This window comes from Aspergillus eucalypticola, assembly GCF_003184535.1.
Source record: "Aspergillus eucalypticola CBS 122712 chromosome Unknown BO83scaffold_18, whole genome shotgun sequence".
NCBI classification, from domain to species: Eukaryota; Fungi; Ascomycota; class Eurotiomycetes; order Eurotiales; family Aspergillaceae; genus Aspergillus; species Aspergillus eucalypticola.
In genome coordinates this window covers 646,494-660,435 of record NW_020290292.1, presented here as the reverse complement: position 1 = coordinate 660,435, position 13,942 = coordinate 646,494, and the positions used below count along the sequence as shown (strand labels likewise).

Genomic DNA, 13,942 nt, shown 5'->3' with positions numbered 1-13,942 from the left:
GGCGGATGTGAATCAAGATGGAGGTTTTGAGAAGGAGGATATGAACGAAGATATAATGTTAACTTATATGCGTGATCTTAAACATATACTGGGTTTAAATTTTGTGTTAACTACCTAGTACGTGAATTGTTCTTTCAAGCAGCACGCATCCTATCGCTGCTCTTCATCAGCATGTCCCTCGGGGCGACCTTCATAGTGACTCTGTGGCAGATGGTTCAACTCATCCTCTTGACGATCGAGCTTATAGTTCGTCAACCAGAATCCTGCAGCGCCGACAAAGGCCAGAATCGCTACGACGGCGTAGTTCCACACCAGGAGCGGGTCATTCGATAGTCCCACAAGTGCTTGTCCGATGGCGGAAGAGAACGCGTTCATGAACAAAGCCACGGCTTGCACGAGGGAGCGCATGTTGCGCGGTGCTTTGGTGAAGGCGTATTCGAGTGAGGTTACGGATGCGAAGATCTCGGAAATGCCGCCTAGAATGTAGACTAGCGCTTGGACCCAGACGGAAATGGGCGAGTGCGAGTTGTATTCATCCAGGCAGTAGTTGGCTTGTTTTCCGCATTCACCTTTTTGGTAGATGTAGTATTGGGTGACGGTGGCGGCGATCATGGATAAACCGGCGGCGATGAATCCAGCTGTGATGCGCTTCAGAGGGGTGAATTGAATGCCGACTTTTCGGAGGAATGGGTATACTAGCTGGTCCATGATGGGGATGAAGATGATGAGTGAGAGGGGGTTGAGGTTGTTGATGATGTCGTTGGGGACTCCACCTAGACGCATGGTGGCCGCCTGAGAGGTCAGGTTGTTTAACATTTGATTGTAGGCCAGCCCTGGACTGTTAGCATGAGCTGCAAAGAGAGATCAGGGGGTGATGAACGTACAATACAAAGGATACCACAGAAACACCTTGCATGCTTTCAGACCACGTGCTACCTCATCTACCCATTCATCATCGAAGGTCATCCATTGGGGACGACTGGCACCCAGAGCACTGGGCTTGACCGAGTCCCAAAAGGGGGTAGGGTTCTTCTTGAACCTAACATGTGTTAGAACAAGGTTCAGTATGTACAGGGGGAAACTTACATCTTCGCAGGATTCAGCGACCAGCGCCCCTCCATAGCCAGCTTCCACAACCTGAACGCCTGCAGGTACACGGACCCAGTTGGCTTAACCAGATAGTACTTGTTGCGGCAGATGAACAACACTGTAGGGCAGAAAGTGAACATCATGGTGGGCAGGAGATATGAGAGCCAGAAGCCAACGTAGCGCTCCGCATACACCATGCTAACTTGTCCTAGGATGGAGCCGATGTTAATCATCATGTAGAAATACAGGTAGATCCGCGCGACGGTGGCAGCATGGTCGACAATGACGCGTTCTCCTGACGGGAGGGTCTTGATGTACGGCCTGCTCTCCCGATATTGCTCCGCGATCAATGGTGAGATATTAGACCTAATCTAGTTAGATAATGGCCACTATGGAAGTGATAACGAGCTCACTTGAAACCACCTGTTCCCACTCCCATGATAACCAGACCGATCGAGAAGCAAGCAATTGCACCGTGTGGATTCTTGATAACGGGCGGAATGGCTGAGATGACGAGGATTGTATGTCCCAGCAAAGCGACTCCAATCGAGAACATGATGGTGCGGAAGCGACCCCAGTATTGGTCGGCCATGAAGGCGCCCATGAGGGGCATGATATAAGACCAGAAAGAATTGACTGATGGTCAGCAGATGGTCATTCTGCATTTGTAGCAACTTACATAAGGTCAGTCCAGTGGAAGCTTGCTGTCCCATGCCCAAAGCACCGGGTACCAGATTGTCTAGACCATGAGTTGCACCGGTTGATGAACCTTCAGGAAGCGGTCGTTGGATGAAGTTGACGACTGTCAATGTTAGTAGGGGAATAGAGCGGGGTAGTGACGAACGTACAAACTGCTGTGGTTCCATAGTAGGAAAAGCGCTCGCACAGTTCCACAAAGGCTACAGTATAGGCCGTCCAGGGGATTTTGCCGGAGACGCGACGTAGAGTCCTCAGTTCATCCGGAGAAGGGAAGTCTTTCTGTAGAGCTGCATCGTCTTCATATGCGGCCGATGAACTGAACCCACCTTTCTCAGCGGTTTCACAAACCTCCTCGATCTCAGGTGAGGTGGCAGGACGCAGCTCAGATGAGATTCGATCCCTCTTCTCGTCTGGATGCGCATCATGAGCAAAGGCTGCAGACTTCGCAATCTCTGCCACTTCAGCAGTGTCTGAGGGATTCATGATGGGCGCAGCAGGGACAGACGCGCAGAGGGGGGAGGAAACGATAGAATGCGGTTGGGAGGGTAAGAGGTCCAGGGGAATGGACGACTTTAAAATGGACAGGCCAGGGTTGGACAGCCGATCGATTGTGCAGTGAAGGAGAAGTCCCGTCTGAGCGCGAGGTGACCGACCATTATCGCTTGTTTTGTGCCACCTCCAATCATGGAAGGAAGTGAGTGCAAGCTGAGTTTGGGGTGAAGAGCCTATCGGCTGGCCACCCTCGACACAGTCGGAGGAAGTGAGGGTTCCTCCACGCCATATGGTGCCAAGATTCTACCTTATCGCCGGTTGTGCGACAAAGCGCAATTATTCATGTCTCCTCAGTGACCCGGGCACTCGCTCGGTCATGTTTTCCGGGATGTCAGCGAACGAGACCAGGGCATTTGTCTCAGCTCGAGCTGGGCACTCTCCCTAATGGCCACCGCGATAAGCCCGGCAGAACAAGTGGATTGGTGCGTGAAATTTGGAGTGGCTTGGCAGGTCTTGGGACAGGAAGTTGTTAATGTGGCACTGGCGGAATGTTGGGCTTGGCTGGCAGGCTGGGGTGCAACCTCACGGCTTGGCTCGACCGGGGGCACCAATGATCACTTGAGGGAATTGACCCTGAACCAGTCCTCAAGAGTAGGAGGTCAGGGTCATGATACCACCACGCGATCCTATCGGAGCAGCCCGACAGTCCCTTGCCTTGGCTCATGGAGGGCCGTTGTTACACCATTTCGGACTTTAACCTCAAAGGAGCCAAAGAAGGAAAAAGTAAGAACGGGATCCCGACGGAAGATGCTAGTCATACACGTGGACATCCACCTGTTCCCGCCACTGTAGTTCTTGGTAACATCCTTCCATGAGATGATACGCTGGAGGGGTCGTTCGGCCAAGCGATCATGTGCCAGTGGAAATTTGTGCTGTCTAAGACAGCGTACACTCACTACGTCTGCCATCTTCTGGTCACGCTGAAACAGAATTTTTATTGTTGGTCTGACCGTACTAATATTTAAACGGTCCAGAGTATGGAGATAAATTGAAATGCAGAACATAAGCGAGATAATGAGGTAAAGAATATGGGGTAGCTCCTTGCTTCCCCGCATACCAACCGATGATCATTGCCGACCACGGATGCTTTCCCAACCCAATCTGGCCTGTGGGGTGAGACACGTTCTAGACTATCCACAAAGTAGCAGTTTGCAACGAGCCTCAACGTGGAAATGTCTCCTTCTCTGTTCGCACCTGATCACACCCTTCTCAGAGTCCATGTGGCCGAAGCTCGATGCATCGTGAAGATCCCTCAACGGTCCGGACCTGCCATTTGACGTAGAACTGCCAGTACCCTGTAGAGGAGTGTATAATTATCCAGCCCATTAGCGATCTTTTTAATGAAGTGGGTGAATTAGTCTGTAGTGTAGTGCATATGGGTTGACATGTAGATAAGCATTGAGGTCATTCATTCTATGCATGTCCATTCAAACTATTCACATGCATACCAATCGATATTCCTCGCTTTGATGGACTTCCTTCACTAGATCATTCTCCAGCTCTATAAAAACATCCACCGGCCCCTCCTCCATTCTCATTTCGTATTCTTCCCCACTACGAGTGTCTCGAAAGATGAAAGCAATCACATATGGATGCTCTCAAATTGATATTAAAATTCAACACCGAGATTAGAGAATCTATTCATTGTCGTTAGTCAAAGGACAAATATATGATATATACGATTAGGCTATAAGGACTATCCACACGTAGTCAAGAACGACGCCTTTTACAATGCTAAGAACTACCATGGTTGAATATACCACACTCTCTGGCAGACATGCCATCTGAAGTGATGCGGTATCCCGTTCAGTACATTTAATCATGTCGCATCGGGTACTCTGTGCAATAAATTAAGAAATCTCTATTTAGCCTCCATAGCCATGGATTAGGTAACACACGACAAATAGCAGCCTATAGACAATGTGCATCTGACTACAAAGTCCGAACGGCCAGTTGCCTTGCTTATAAGCTTGAAATTATACGAAAAATTTTCCCTTGTTTACTCGATGGTGGCGTAGCAAACGAATGAAAGAAAATCGAGACATGAAAAGATATGGGCGAAGATAAACCGATATATTCCTAGCATACGGTCAAGGATGAACGTGGCTTGTGTGGACACTACTAAGCACAACGATACGATGATATTGGATCAGAGAATGCATCGCCAGTTCGGTCGATGTATCTCTCTGTCTTTTGGTGCAGACACCGGGAACATACACAGAAAGCTGGAATTTATAATCCTCATTATGGAATTCTATATCCGATGCCACTTGAGTTGCACAACGCTACAGAGCATCCGCAGTTAGCTGGTGGAAACGAATTATTGTTCCACTGAGGATATTGCTTGAGGTTGTGGCGGAAGAACTGCTGCCACCGCGATGTCGATGCAGCAACCAACCTTCTCCGGGGAAGCCGGAAAGAACGTTAAGCTCTACCTCCGTCAGTGCAGATTTATGTGGGCCGCGGCGGGCCTCGGGGAGGAGGAAAAGAAACAAGCCATCGCTACAGCCATGATGGTGGGTCTACGGGGTGGCGCCCGTCGATATGCGAAGTCAGTAGACGAAGATATCCAGGATGACTGAAAGCAATTGTCATTGAAGTTGACCGAACGATATCCCAAGCCGAAGAAGGAGGATAGGGTAGAAGTTGTCCTATGGAAGAAGCAACCCTGGAATGATTGATTGGAAATCCATTTATTCTCTAAACTTTATTTCGCTTGGATATACCGTATTTTCCGGTCCTGGGAAATACATAATGAGCTTTTTCTAAATATAGGGAGGATCAATTGTCACATAACCAAAAGCAACTAATTACAAGAAAATGGTATAATATGCTATCTACATCGATCAATCCAATGGTATAAAAGGTATCACATCATAATCCAAAGAGAGTAAACAAACCAACACCCATGGCAACAGATGCAGAAAGCCAAGTATATGGAACATCAACAATTCTCGACGCCGCACTGCTCGACCCGCCACAACACTTACCATTGTACGTGACGTTGTTCATTTGAGCTGCGACTTCGAAAACGGAGCCTTGGAAGTTGCCGTCGTTGTAGTAATCGACGAGGAGGAAGTTGGGCGGACGATCCCATTTTGCTGTTATTGATTGATGTTAGTATATCAAAGGATGATGTATATTCTGTGCTGATGATGGTAACTTACCTCGACAATTGTTCGCCATCAGTCCTAGACTCCCATATCCCGACACTGCGTTCGTCTCATTGATCTGAGCGGAATCCGGTACCAGAATATCGATCCCCTCGAACACAATCTCAAGGTTCAGATTATGGTTAATCATATACATCCGCTCCTCTGCCTGCGCAGCTGTAATTCCAGGGGGCCGCTGCACCGTGCAAGGGAAGGAGGTATTCAGCGGCGAGAAAGGCGTCTCCCACATTTGGGTAAATTCGTCCAGAATGTACGGAATAGCAGTCTGATTGGCCTGGTAGTCCATGAAGACAACAGCGCGTTTGCCGCCCATAATCATCTCCGATAGCGTAGGCCAGTCGTCCAAACTCATGGGGATTTTCCACGGCTCGTAGACGTAGTCGATGAGACCGGAGTTTTCGATGGGAGCGGTAAAGTTCCAGGGGGAAACGTAGTCGGAGTTGACGATCAGGATAGTGACGATGTCGTATGGGTTGTCCTTCATCCAGTCGGTCACAGTTGTGAGGTAGTCTTCTAGGGTACCCATGTTCAGGAGGTCGCAGGAGGTGTGGCAGAGGTAGATGTCATCTTCGTAATAGTGGGCTTCGAAAGATACTGCACTGATGTTAGAAAGTAGATTGCTAATGTTGAAAAGAAGTCTTACGCATGCGCACTCCGTCCTCAAGCTGGATCTTCACATTGTACATCTGATTTGCTGCAATATTGTTTTTCTTCACGAAGGGACTGTTGTGTGCTGTGACCATGGTAATATTCGAGTATTGTCGGCTGCAGAACTCGGTGTAGCCATTGCAAGGCTGCGAGTTGGCGGGCGTGGTCGCAGTGGACGTCGCAGTGCTATTGGAGTTTCGCGTGCCGGTGACGACGACATTTGTATCCGTAGTTGTGGTGGCAGTGGTGGTGCCATTAGTAAAAATGGTTGTATTGGCCGCGGTGGTGGTGGTGGTGGTGGTGAAGGTCGTTTGGGAGACGCTATCCCCGACCGTAATCGTAGTGGTGTAGCTGAGATAACTGCCGGTAGGAACGGCGACGGCAGTTTCGGTGGTCACGACGCTGAAAGAATCACTGTCGGTTCCTGAATGAGTGGACGATGCTGATGCTGTAGAGGTATCATCGGTGATGGTGGTGACTTCGGCTTCCCTCGTGCTTGTCGTGCGCTTGGCGCCCACGTGGATTCCCCGCAGCAGCAGGAGAATCCAAAGATATGCGACCGCGAGCATCATGATGGTGAAGGATGCGCGGATGAGAAAATCAGATCAACCCTCAAACACCGCCGCCTCACGAGATTTTATTGAAAGATCTTCTTTGCCACTGAGGCTATCTCGGAGCCGATCTCTTGGCCAATCCACGGCTTGGGCATCCCCAGATGGCGGAGAGTCCAAAAGTGAGTCGACGGGTGACGTCGGCGTTGTCGGGTAAGAAAAGCTTGGCTGGCTTGGTTCTTTTTTATTCTTCCGCGCTGCACAAATCCATACCCAAGCATGTGCGGATCTTTTGCAATCGTTAACTAGCAATCATTTTACGTGTCTGACATCATCCGAAGTAGATACCTGAATTGTAATTAGCCTCTATGCCTGGCTCCGTCTATTCAGTGTGGTGAGAGGACCTGGTTGCGAATCTTTCTGCCTAGGGGATATGGTCCACGGTTAGTCTGCGCTTGCTGCAGAGTCTTTTTCCGGTGGGACCAACCACCAATCCTTCTTTGCGCAGTTCAAGGCTGACAGAAGGAAGCACAATAGTAATGCGAACTTAGTTAGGCATTATTCTACACTGGCGAAAACTAAGTTCCAATAATTGATAGCGTCAAGTGACTTGCTGTGCTGCTAAGCCACCCGTTGTCACTTGTGCGACACGTTCAGGAACAGCAATGCTGAAAGGCGTGGCACCCATCGGCGATCGGTCGTGCCAAGTCAACCGGTGCAAATAATCATCTACTCCTGATTTCCGGCCCCATTCTTCATGCCTGGACACGACACATTGTGTTCGTAACGCTCGCAAACGGCGAATTCGTTTCATGAATCGAATGTGCTGCAAGTGGCGTCCAATTACTGTCCCAGGTACTATCGCATCTATGCGCCGGGAATTAAAAGAAGCCAATGGTGTCACGAAGCACCTATCGCATCCTGATGCTAAGCCACATCTGAAAGAGACGACAGGTCAAATGCATCCCGGGTAACCCGGCTGAAGATGAAGCCGTGAAAGTCAGGCAGCTGGATTACTGAGGGTCCAATTACGAGGGCGTCGCTTCGAGAACACCATATTATCGCCCCGATTGCAGGTGGGTCAGCTCGACGGCGGCTCGTCCCTTGTGGCCCCTGGCGAAGTAGCTTCATTTGCGAGCTCCTTTTAAGGGGCAATGCCCCCTACTCGTATAGTCCCTTCTCCTGATACCTGCACGTCCTGTACTCGTCAGACAGAGACACAAAATGTTCGGTAGTGGCTTGATGTCGTGGCTGAGGCCCTCCGAGGCCGTGCCCGAAAGCAAATGGAACCCCGAGACCCTGACGATGGAGCAGCCTGCTAGCCCATCCGGTCCCTCCATGGAGCACATTGTTACTGAGCAACCGGTATGCTAAGTCATCCGTAAGGTCGGCCAAGGTATTAACAAGAACAGCGCACTGGAGAGTCCATGCAGCTGCAGATCCGCGGTGGTGGTGAAGGAGAAGTCTGCTGTGGAATGTAAGTCTTCTGCGTCCAATGAGGGGATGGTGCTAACTAGTCTAGTTGTGCTGGTGTCTGCTGCTTTGAATGCTGCGAATGCTGCTGCGATTGTTGCGGCGACGACGGGCCCGATGGTCCTCCCCCTCCTCCCGGCCCGCCCGGACCTCCATGAGTGAACAATAGATAGACTCGGAGAAGGTTGGTTCGCATAGGAATCGGGTCATACGGTTAAGAGTTCCACCAAGGAGTTCTGTGTGACAAACATATTGTCGGCCCGGGGTGACTGTTTCTCGCCTGATGTGAATAGTGATTATCAATATATACCCTTCGTCAGCACTGACTGAATAAGAACTTACCTCTTGTTGCCTTAGTTCTATGCGAGGATCATGAAGTTATGGTGAAGTCATCCAGACCGGTCTTGTACACGGGAGGGGCCGATTTTGTATCCCAATCGACACCTTTCAACCATCCAAAGTGGGGTCGATGACAGTCACAATGCCAGTCAGCATCATGAGCTCAACAACTTTTGATCAGCAACGGAGACGAGTGGTCCGATACTTGAAGTAGATTTAAACCCGTGCAGGTTGAAATGGCTTCATCTTCGGTCTTAGTTTCCCAATCGAAGCTGGTCCAACGCCGAGACGCGGAGCGTGGGGGTGGGACCCCGGAATATCCCCCACAAACTTGGCTGTGGTTGGCACTTTTTCCCTTAGCTTCCATCCTGTGCGCAGATACTATACCCTCAGAGGTCTCTACATCATGCCATCGAAGTTTGTTGTTCGGGTTTACCAACTAGCTAAGTGATGTAGGTGCATGCCGTACGGTGAGTTTGACTAGATTTTTGTATAGCCGGAAGCCGAAGGTACCCCGCGTTATGGCTATATAAGGCTCGTAAATTCCTTGCTCTTGTAGATGGAACAACAGCAACGGCGAATCGATAGAATAATGGTGCAAGCTGTCGCTTTTGGACTGCTCGGGCTAGCTGCCTCTGCCTTGGGCACCTATGCGCCCTACTATGCGAACCTGACGTGGGAGCAACCGCGGACTCTGTCCAACTGGTCCAATCTTACCGTGGAGACACGCACAGGGACGTTCATTGGCATGCTGAATGACACTTACCCGGACGTTCGGCAGTTTTTGCGAGTCCCTTATGCCAAGGTAATACCTTCATTGTGTGGATCTTGTACTGTCTCTGATATGGCCAGCCTCCTGTTGGGGATTTGAGATGGCTTCCTCCTCATCGGCTTGATAACTCAAGCAAGAAGATCGATTCCACCTTCTACGGTCCAGGCAAGTAGACTTCCAGATAAGTATGAGACTTTGCAACTAACTCAAGATCAGCCTGTCCGCAGTATGTGTCGGGAGAGAGTGATTTCTGGAATGAATACGAACCGGCGAATCTGCTGCTCTCCGTCGGCGAAAGGCTCAACCAGGGATCCACGGCATGGTCCTCGGCGGAGGATTGCCTGTCTCTAGCGGTGTGGACTCCATCGTATGCTAATGAGACCTCCAAGCTGCCAGTTGCGCTGTTTGTCACGGGAGGTGGTGGCATCACGGGGGGCATCAACATCCCGTCCCAGCTTCCCTCCGCTTGGGTATCGCGTTCTCAGGAGCATATCGTTGTTACCATCAATTATCGAGCCAACATTTTCGGCAGTAAGTATTTAGCTTTCGGTTGTCTTGATTGATCTGACATGCATAGATCCCAAGTCGCGCGCGTTGAATGAAACATCGCTAACACTGATGGATGTGCGTGCTGCCGTGGAATGGGTATACGAGAACATTGAAGCATTTGGTGGAAACCCCGAAAATATCATGGTCAGATTCCAGTATTCCACTCACATGACTAGAGCTAACGATAAGCAGCTATGGGGACAGTCCCAGGGTGCCCTGCTGACACATCTGTACACCCTCGCATGGCCAGAAGAGCCTCTTGCCGCCAAGTTCGGCGTTATCTCCCAAGGAGCATCTGCCACACTCAATCTCTCCACCACGCCTGACGTGTACCAAGACTTTGACATCGTGGCCAAAGGACTAGGGTGTAATTATGGTGATGATGCCGAGGCCGAGCTGGAGTGCATGCGCGGGATCTCCTGGGTGCAGATTGAGGAGTATATTAACCGCTACAATAGCTCTCCTTCTATCGCCTTCACGAACTATATCCGTATGTCGCAATCTAGCTTATATGCCTGTTCCTACTAACAGCATCAGCCGATGAGCGATATATTTTCTCCAACGAGAGACAGCGATACCTTGAGCGCAAGGTGGCCCGGGGCCCATCAATTCGATCTGACACGGCACGAGAATTCCCCAGCACAAACACGACTTCGGTTAATATCGAAGAGGGCGAATCAGACTGTCTGGCAGTGACTGATCTTGCACTGCGTGCGTCGATCGGACTCGAGACCTATCGCTACTACTGGGCTGGTATGTTCAGGACCCACTTCCCATACAGATGATAGTGTTAACATAGACAGGCAACTTTTCCAATATCAGTCCCGTCCCGTGGCTAGGAGCATTCCACTGGACTGACCTGCTGATGATCTTCGGCACATACATTCTCGATGTCGGCGAGATCTCACAGCTGGAAGTCGACACCTCCGCTACGATGCAAGACTACCTGCTTGCCTTCCTCAAGGACTCGTCAACCGTCAGCGAGACGGTCGGATGGCCAGTATACCTAGGCAACGAGAGCAACGGGGGCCTCATCCTAGAATTCGGCAACGAGACAGCAGTGCGCACCATCACAGGCGACTGGCTCGACGCAGGATGCTTCAATTCATCTATTCCATTCAGAATCTGGGGGTAGCCTATACACACTATCACCAGAGTATATACATTCATCACAAATCCAACACCACCTATATACATTCTTTCCCCGATCTGATCTACAACGACCCCCTCTCCTTTCCCCCCTCCTTACCCTCTTTAATCTCCCTCGCCTTCTCCCCATTCATCCTCGCACTCCCCTCCAACCCATAAAGCACATCCTTCGACATCCCCGGAATCACCATCTCAAACGTATCCTCCACCACCGCATACTGGAAATACCCACACCTAGCAATCGGCTTCGTCTTCTTAACATCCAGAATCCCATCCGTAAGCACCCCTTCATCAATATGCACCCCGACCACCCGTCCCACAACCACATCCACCGTCCCCATAGGTGGGTTTCCCGGCAACCTCATCGTAGAATGATACACGCACTCAAACCGCACCGGCGACTCCTTGACCATAGGCACCTCCACCGGAAGAACGGTAGATGGCTCAGCAGTTAGCCCAGCTTTCTCGAATTCATTCACTCCGTAGGGAAACTGTTGCGCCGTGATATTCATCGCTTCGCGCAGGTCCCAGGTCGCGAGGTTCCACACAAAGGAGCCGGTAGATTCGGCGTTCACGACGGTGTCCTTTCGGTCGCCGGTCACCGTTTGGTTGCTGCTGAAGAGAACGTAGGGTGGGTCGAAGGTTAGGTTTGTGAATTGGCTGTAGGGAGCGAGGTTGGGGGTTCCCGTTGGGGAAGCTGTGCTGATCCAGCCGATGGGGCGGGGGACGACGCATGCCTAAATTTTTATTTTTGTTAGTATTCGATTTGTGAGTCTGGGAGAAGTTGTGGTGGTGATGATGGTGCGGTGTGAGATGAGGGGGGAAAGTTGTATATGCGGGGTAGATCATTGGAATGAATCATTGAAGTTGGAGTTGGAGCTGGGGAATCCAAGTACTTACCTTGAATGGATCATGAGGCAGGCCGTGGTCGGTTTTTCCGGGTTGGTAGAACATTTTCTTTGGTTTACTTTTTTTTTTCTGTAGTGTTTCTAGAGGGTTCAGCTGGGTTGGAATGTAATGATGTTTTGGTGGTGCTTTGATTGCAAGGTGTAATCTAGATGGCAATTGATATCATTTATATAATAACCCCCGGGAAGACGGCACGGCAAACGAGAGCTGGTACTTTGTACGGCTGTTAGGGCCTGACTCGGCTTCCGAGAATTGTGGGGGTGCAGCTATGCTGGGGCTGGGGGCGACGGGGCATCCCCGAGGCGCCCGACTGCCGAGATCGGGTGCACATCATTGCTGTTCGCATTGGCATGGTAATAATTGAGTTCATAATAAACATTTCTGCTTGCGTGTATGTGGAAAATTATTGTGCTTCATGGGTAATGGTGCTCAGTGTATTGATGAGACTGGTGGCGGTCTGCTAAGGATGTTTTAGGGGAAGTCTACTACGAAATTATTGAATCTTATGTAAAGCAATCGCATTCTAATTCAAACACATATTCATGTTTGATACAATCTAGTAGTTCTCAGCGTCTACCCTTCCCCTTGGTATTGGTCAACGCCTGACTACTCAAAACCATGTCCAACCGCGGCGGAGCCGTAAAGGCACACAGCCAATTAATATCAGTGTCCTCATTGTAACGCAACAAGAACTGCTGCAGGCCCTCCATATCTGTATCAAAATTGTGAATGATTGGACTGTGTGCATTCATACCTGCACGGACAAACGTATCAACGAAAAGATACCAATTCTTGATATCCTCGTCGCGGTGGATCTTGAGGTATTCTCGCACAAACACCAGAGTGTTGGACTCGGAAGCAGGCCACTGCCAGAACTTCCAGTTACGGAAGTTTTCCAGGCCAGAAGACGAGCTCAAGAACTGATTGAGTTGATCGAAGTCGGTGGCTAGTTCCAAGCCATTGATCAGGGCCTCTTTGACTTTTGGATCCATCACCTTTGTTGCCTCACAATCACGATCCGCATTGTGTAAGTATGGGTCCACGAAGTCTTCGATAACGTCCTTGAAATGGATGATGGCACGAACAACGCCCTTGAGTTCCTGCAACCTCCACATACCCTTGGCTGGCATGAAGTAGATTTGCAGCGTGTCCATGTTGTCGCTCTCCACCTTGAACATTCTATCAATTGTCTCGAAGAAGTATGACATGTATTCCCAAGCATCATCATCACTCATGATGGGGCTTGTAATTTTGGTTCTCCCTAATTGGGGTTAGTATCTGGGGATATGAGAGAGTAAGCGTAGATTAGCTTACAGAAAGCATCCGTTCTCGGTTCAAACATAGAATTATTTGGGTTGATGTCCAGGGTCCAGTTTTGGGGGTCGACTCCTTGTTCCTTGTCATAGAGAGTGAGGGGTCTACCAAACCCTTTATTGACCTCATTGTAGTGGTAGATCATGTATCGGGCGACTTCTCGCGCATCGTCGAAGTCTTCCCTAGTCACCAGAGGCCAAAGGCTTCTGAAAAAGGAGATATAGTAGCACAACATTCTGCACTATGAGGGTGGGGAAGCACTGGTCTATGCGTTTGGGGGTAATTGGGAACTCGAAGAGAGCAAGAATAGAACTGAACCCTGGGACGAAATAATATTTCGGAAGAGGAGCACGTTGGTTATTTATAACTCGGTCGATTGGCATCATAAGGAGGACAGTGTTGAAGCTTGATTGTGGATATTGGCATATCCCGTGATGCTTGAGCTAATGTTCATCCCCAAATGCCTTTTCTGCACTTTGGTGTAGGTTCAGAGGGCTCTCCAGCTGTGATCAATGAGCGAACGTGAAACATGAATGGAGGGAGCAGAGAGAGGGGCGGCTGAATAATATTGCAGATAAGTGGTGACAGCTATTCATGAGATGACCATGTACTGTATAAAAGCTTCTGTCGGGAGTTTCAGATATAACAGTAGACAAGAGAGTTTATTGAAAGAGCAAAAGCTATTCTGATGTTCGATGCAATTCATTATCTGTTCATCTCGGCTC

The 13,942-nt window shown here is 49.8% G+C and overlaps 6 protein-coding genes across 6 annotated transcripts; 2 read left to right on the top strand and 4 right to left on the bottom strand.

Moving 5' to 3' along the window:
• Positions 1 to 70: 70 nt before the first annotated feature.
• Positions 71 to 2,658, bottom strand: BO83DRAFT_379923 (putative MFS peptide transporter). Its single transcript, XM_025531616.1, has 6 exons — positions 1,938 to 2,658; positions 1,769 to 1,891; positions 1,503 to 1,725; positions 1,087 to 1,455; positions 885 to 1,039; positions 71 to 833 (listed from the first exon to the last, which is right to left on the bottom strand). The coding sequence occupies exons 1-6, from the start codon at positions 2,269 to 2,271 to the stop codon at positions 151 to 153; spliced, it is 1,887 nt and encodes a 628-aa protein (XP_025386532.1). The 5' UTR covers positions 2,272 to 2,658; the 3' UTR covers positions 71 to 150.
• Positions 2,659 to 5,082: 2,424 nt separating this feature from the next.
• Positions 5,083 to 7,063, bottom strand: BO83DRAFT_364431 (PI-PLC domain-containing protein). Its single transcript, XM_025529620.1, has 3 exons — positions 6,157 to 7,063; positions 5,508 to 6,107; positions 5,083 to 5,441 (listed from the first exon to the last, which is right to left on the bottom strand). The coding sequence occupies exons 1-3, from the start codon at positions 6,731 to 6,733 to the stop codon at positions 5,215 to 5,217; spliced, it is 1,404 nt and encodes a 467-aa protein (XP_025386531.1). The 5' UTR covers positions 6,734 to 7,063; the 3' UTR covers positions 5,083 to 5,214.
• Positions 7,064 to 7,936: 873 nt separating this feature from the next.
• On the top strand, positions 7,937 to 8,431 carry BO83DRAFT_438851 (uncharacterized protein; the record flags this gene model as incomplete). The annotated part of the gene is made up of 3 exons (XM_025536131.1): positions 7,937 to 8,077; positions 8,125 to 8,164; positions 8,235 to 8,431. 3 exons carry the CDS (start codon positions 7,937 to 7,939, stop codon positions 8,345 to 8,347), a joined length of 294 nt encoding a protein of 97 aa, XP_025386530.1. The 3' UTR covers positions 8,348 to 8,431.
• A 685-nt stretch (positions 8,432 to 9,116) lies between these two features.
• BO83DRAFT_400351 (alpha/beta-hydrolase) lies at positions 9,117 to 10,980 on the top strand (the record flags this gene model as incomplete). The annotated part of the gene is made up of 6 exons (XM_025533391.1): positions 9,117 to 9,329; positions 9,377 to 9,461; positions 9,513 to 9,827; positions 9,874 to 10,335; positions 10,383 to 10,598; positions 10,649 to 10,980. The coding sequence occupies 6 exons, from the start codon at positions 9,117 to 9,119 to the stop codon at positions 10,978 to 10,980; spliced, it is 1,623 nt and encodes a 540-aa protein (XP_025386529.1).
• A 79-nt stretch (positions 10,981 to 11,059) lies between these two features.
• On the bottom strand, positions 11,060 to 12,025 carry BO83DRAFT_364426 (flavin reductase family protein; the record flags this gene model as incomplete). Its single annotated transcript, XM_025529619.1, has 2 exons — positions 11,895 to 12,025; positions 11,060 to 11,731 (listed from the first exon to the last, which is right to left on the bottom strand). The coding sequence occupies exons 1-2, from the start codon at positions 11,946 to 11,948 to the stop codon at positions 11,060 to 11,062; spliced, it is 726 nt and encodes a 241-aa protein (XP_025386528.1). The 5' UTR covers positions 11,949 to 12,025.
• A 444-nt stretch (positions 12,026 to 12,469) lies between these two features.
• On the bottom strand, positions 12,470 to 13,452 carry BO83DRAFT_448651 (uncharacterized protein; the record flags this gene model as incomplete). The annotated part of the gene is made up of 2 exons (XM_025536690.1): positions 12,470 to 13,164; positions 13,218 to 13,452. 2 exons carry the CDS (start codon positions 13,450 to 13,452, stop codon positions 12,470 to 12,472), a joined length of 930 nt encoding a protein of 309 aa, XP_025386527.1.
• Between the last annotated feature and the right edge of the window lie 490 nt (positions 13,453 to 13,942).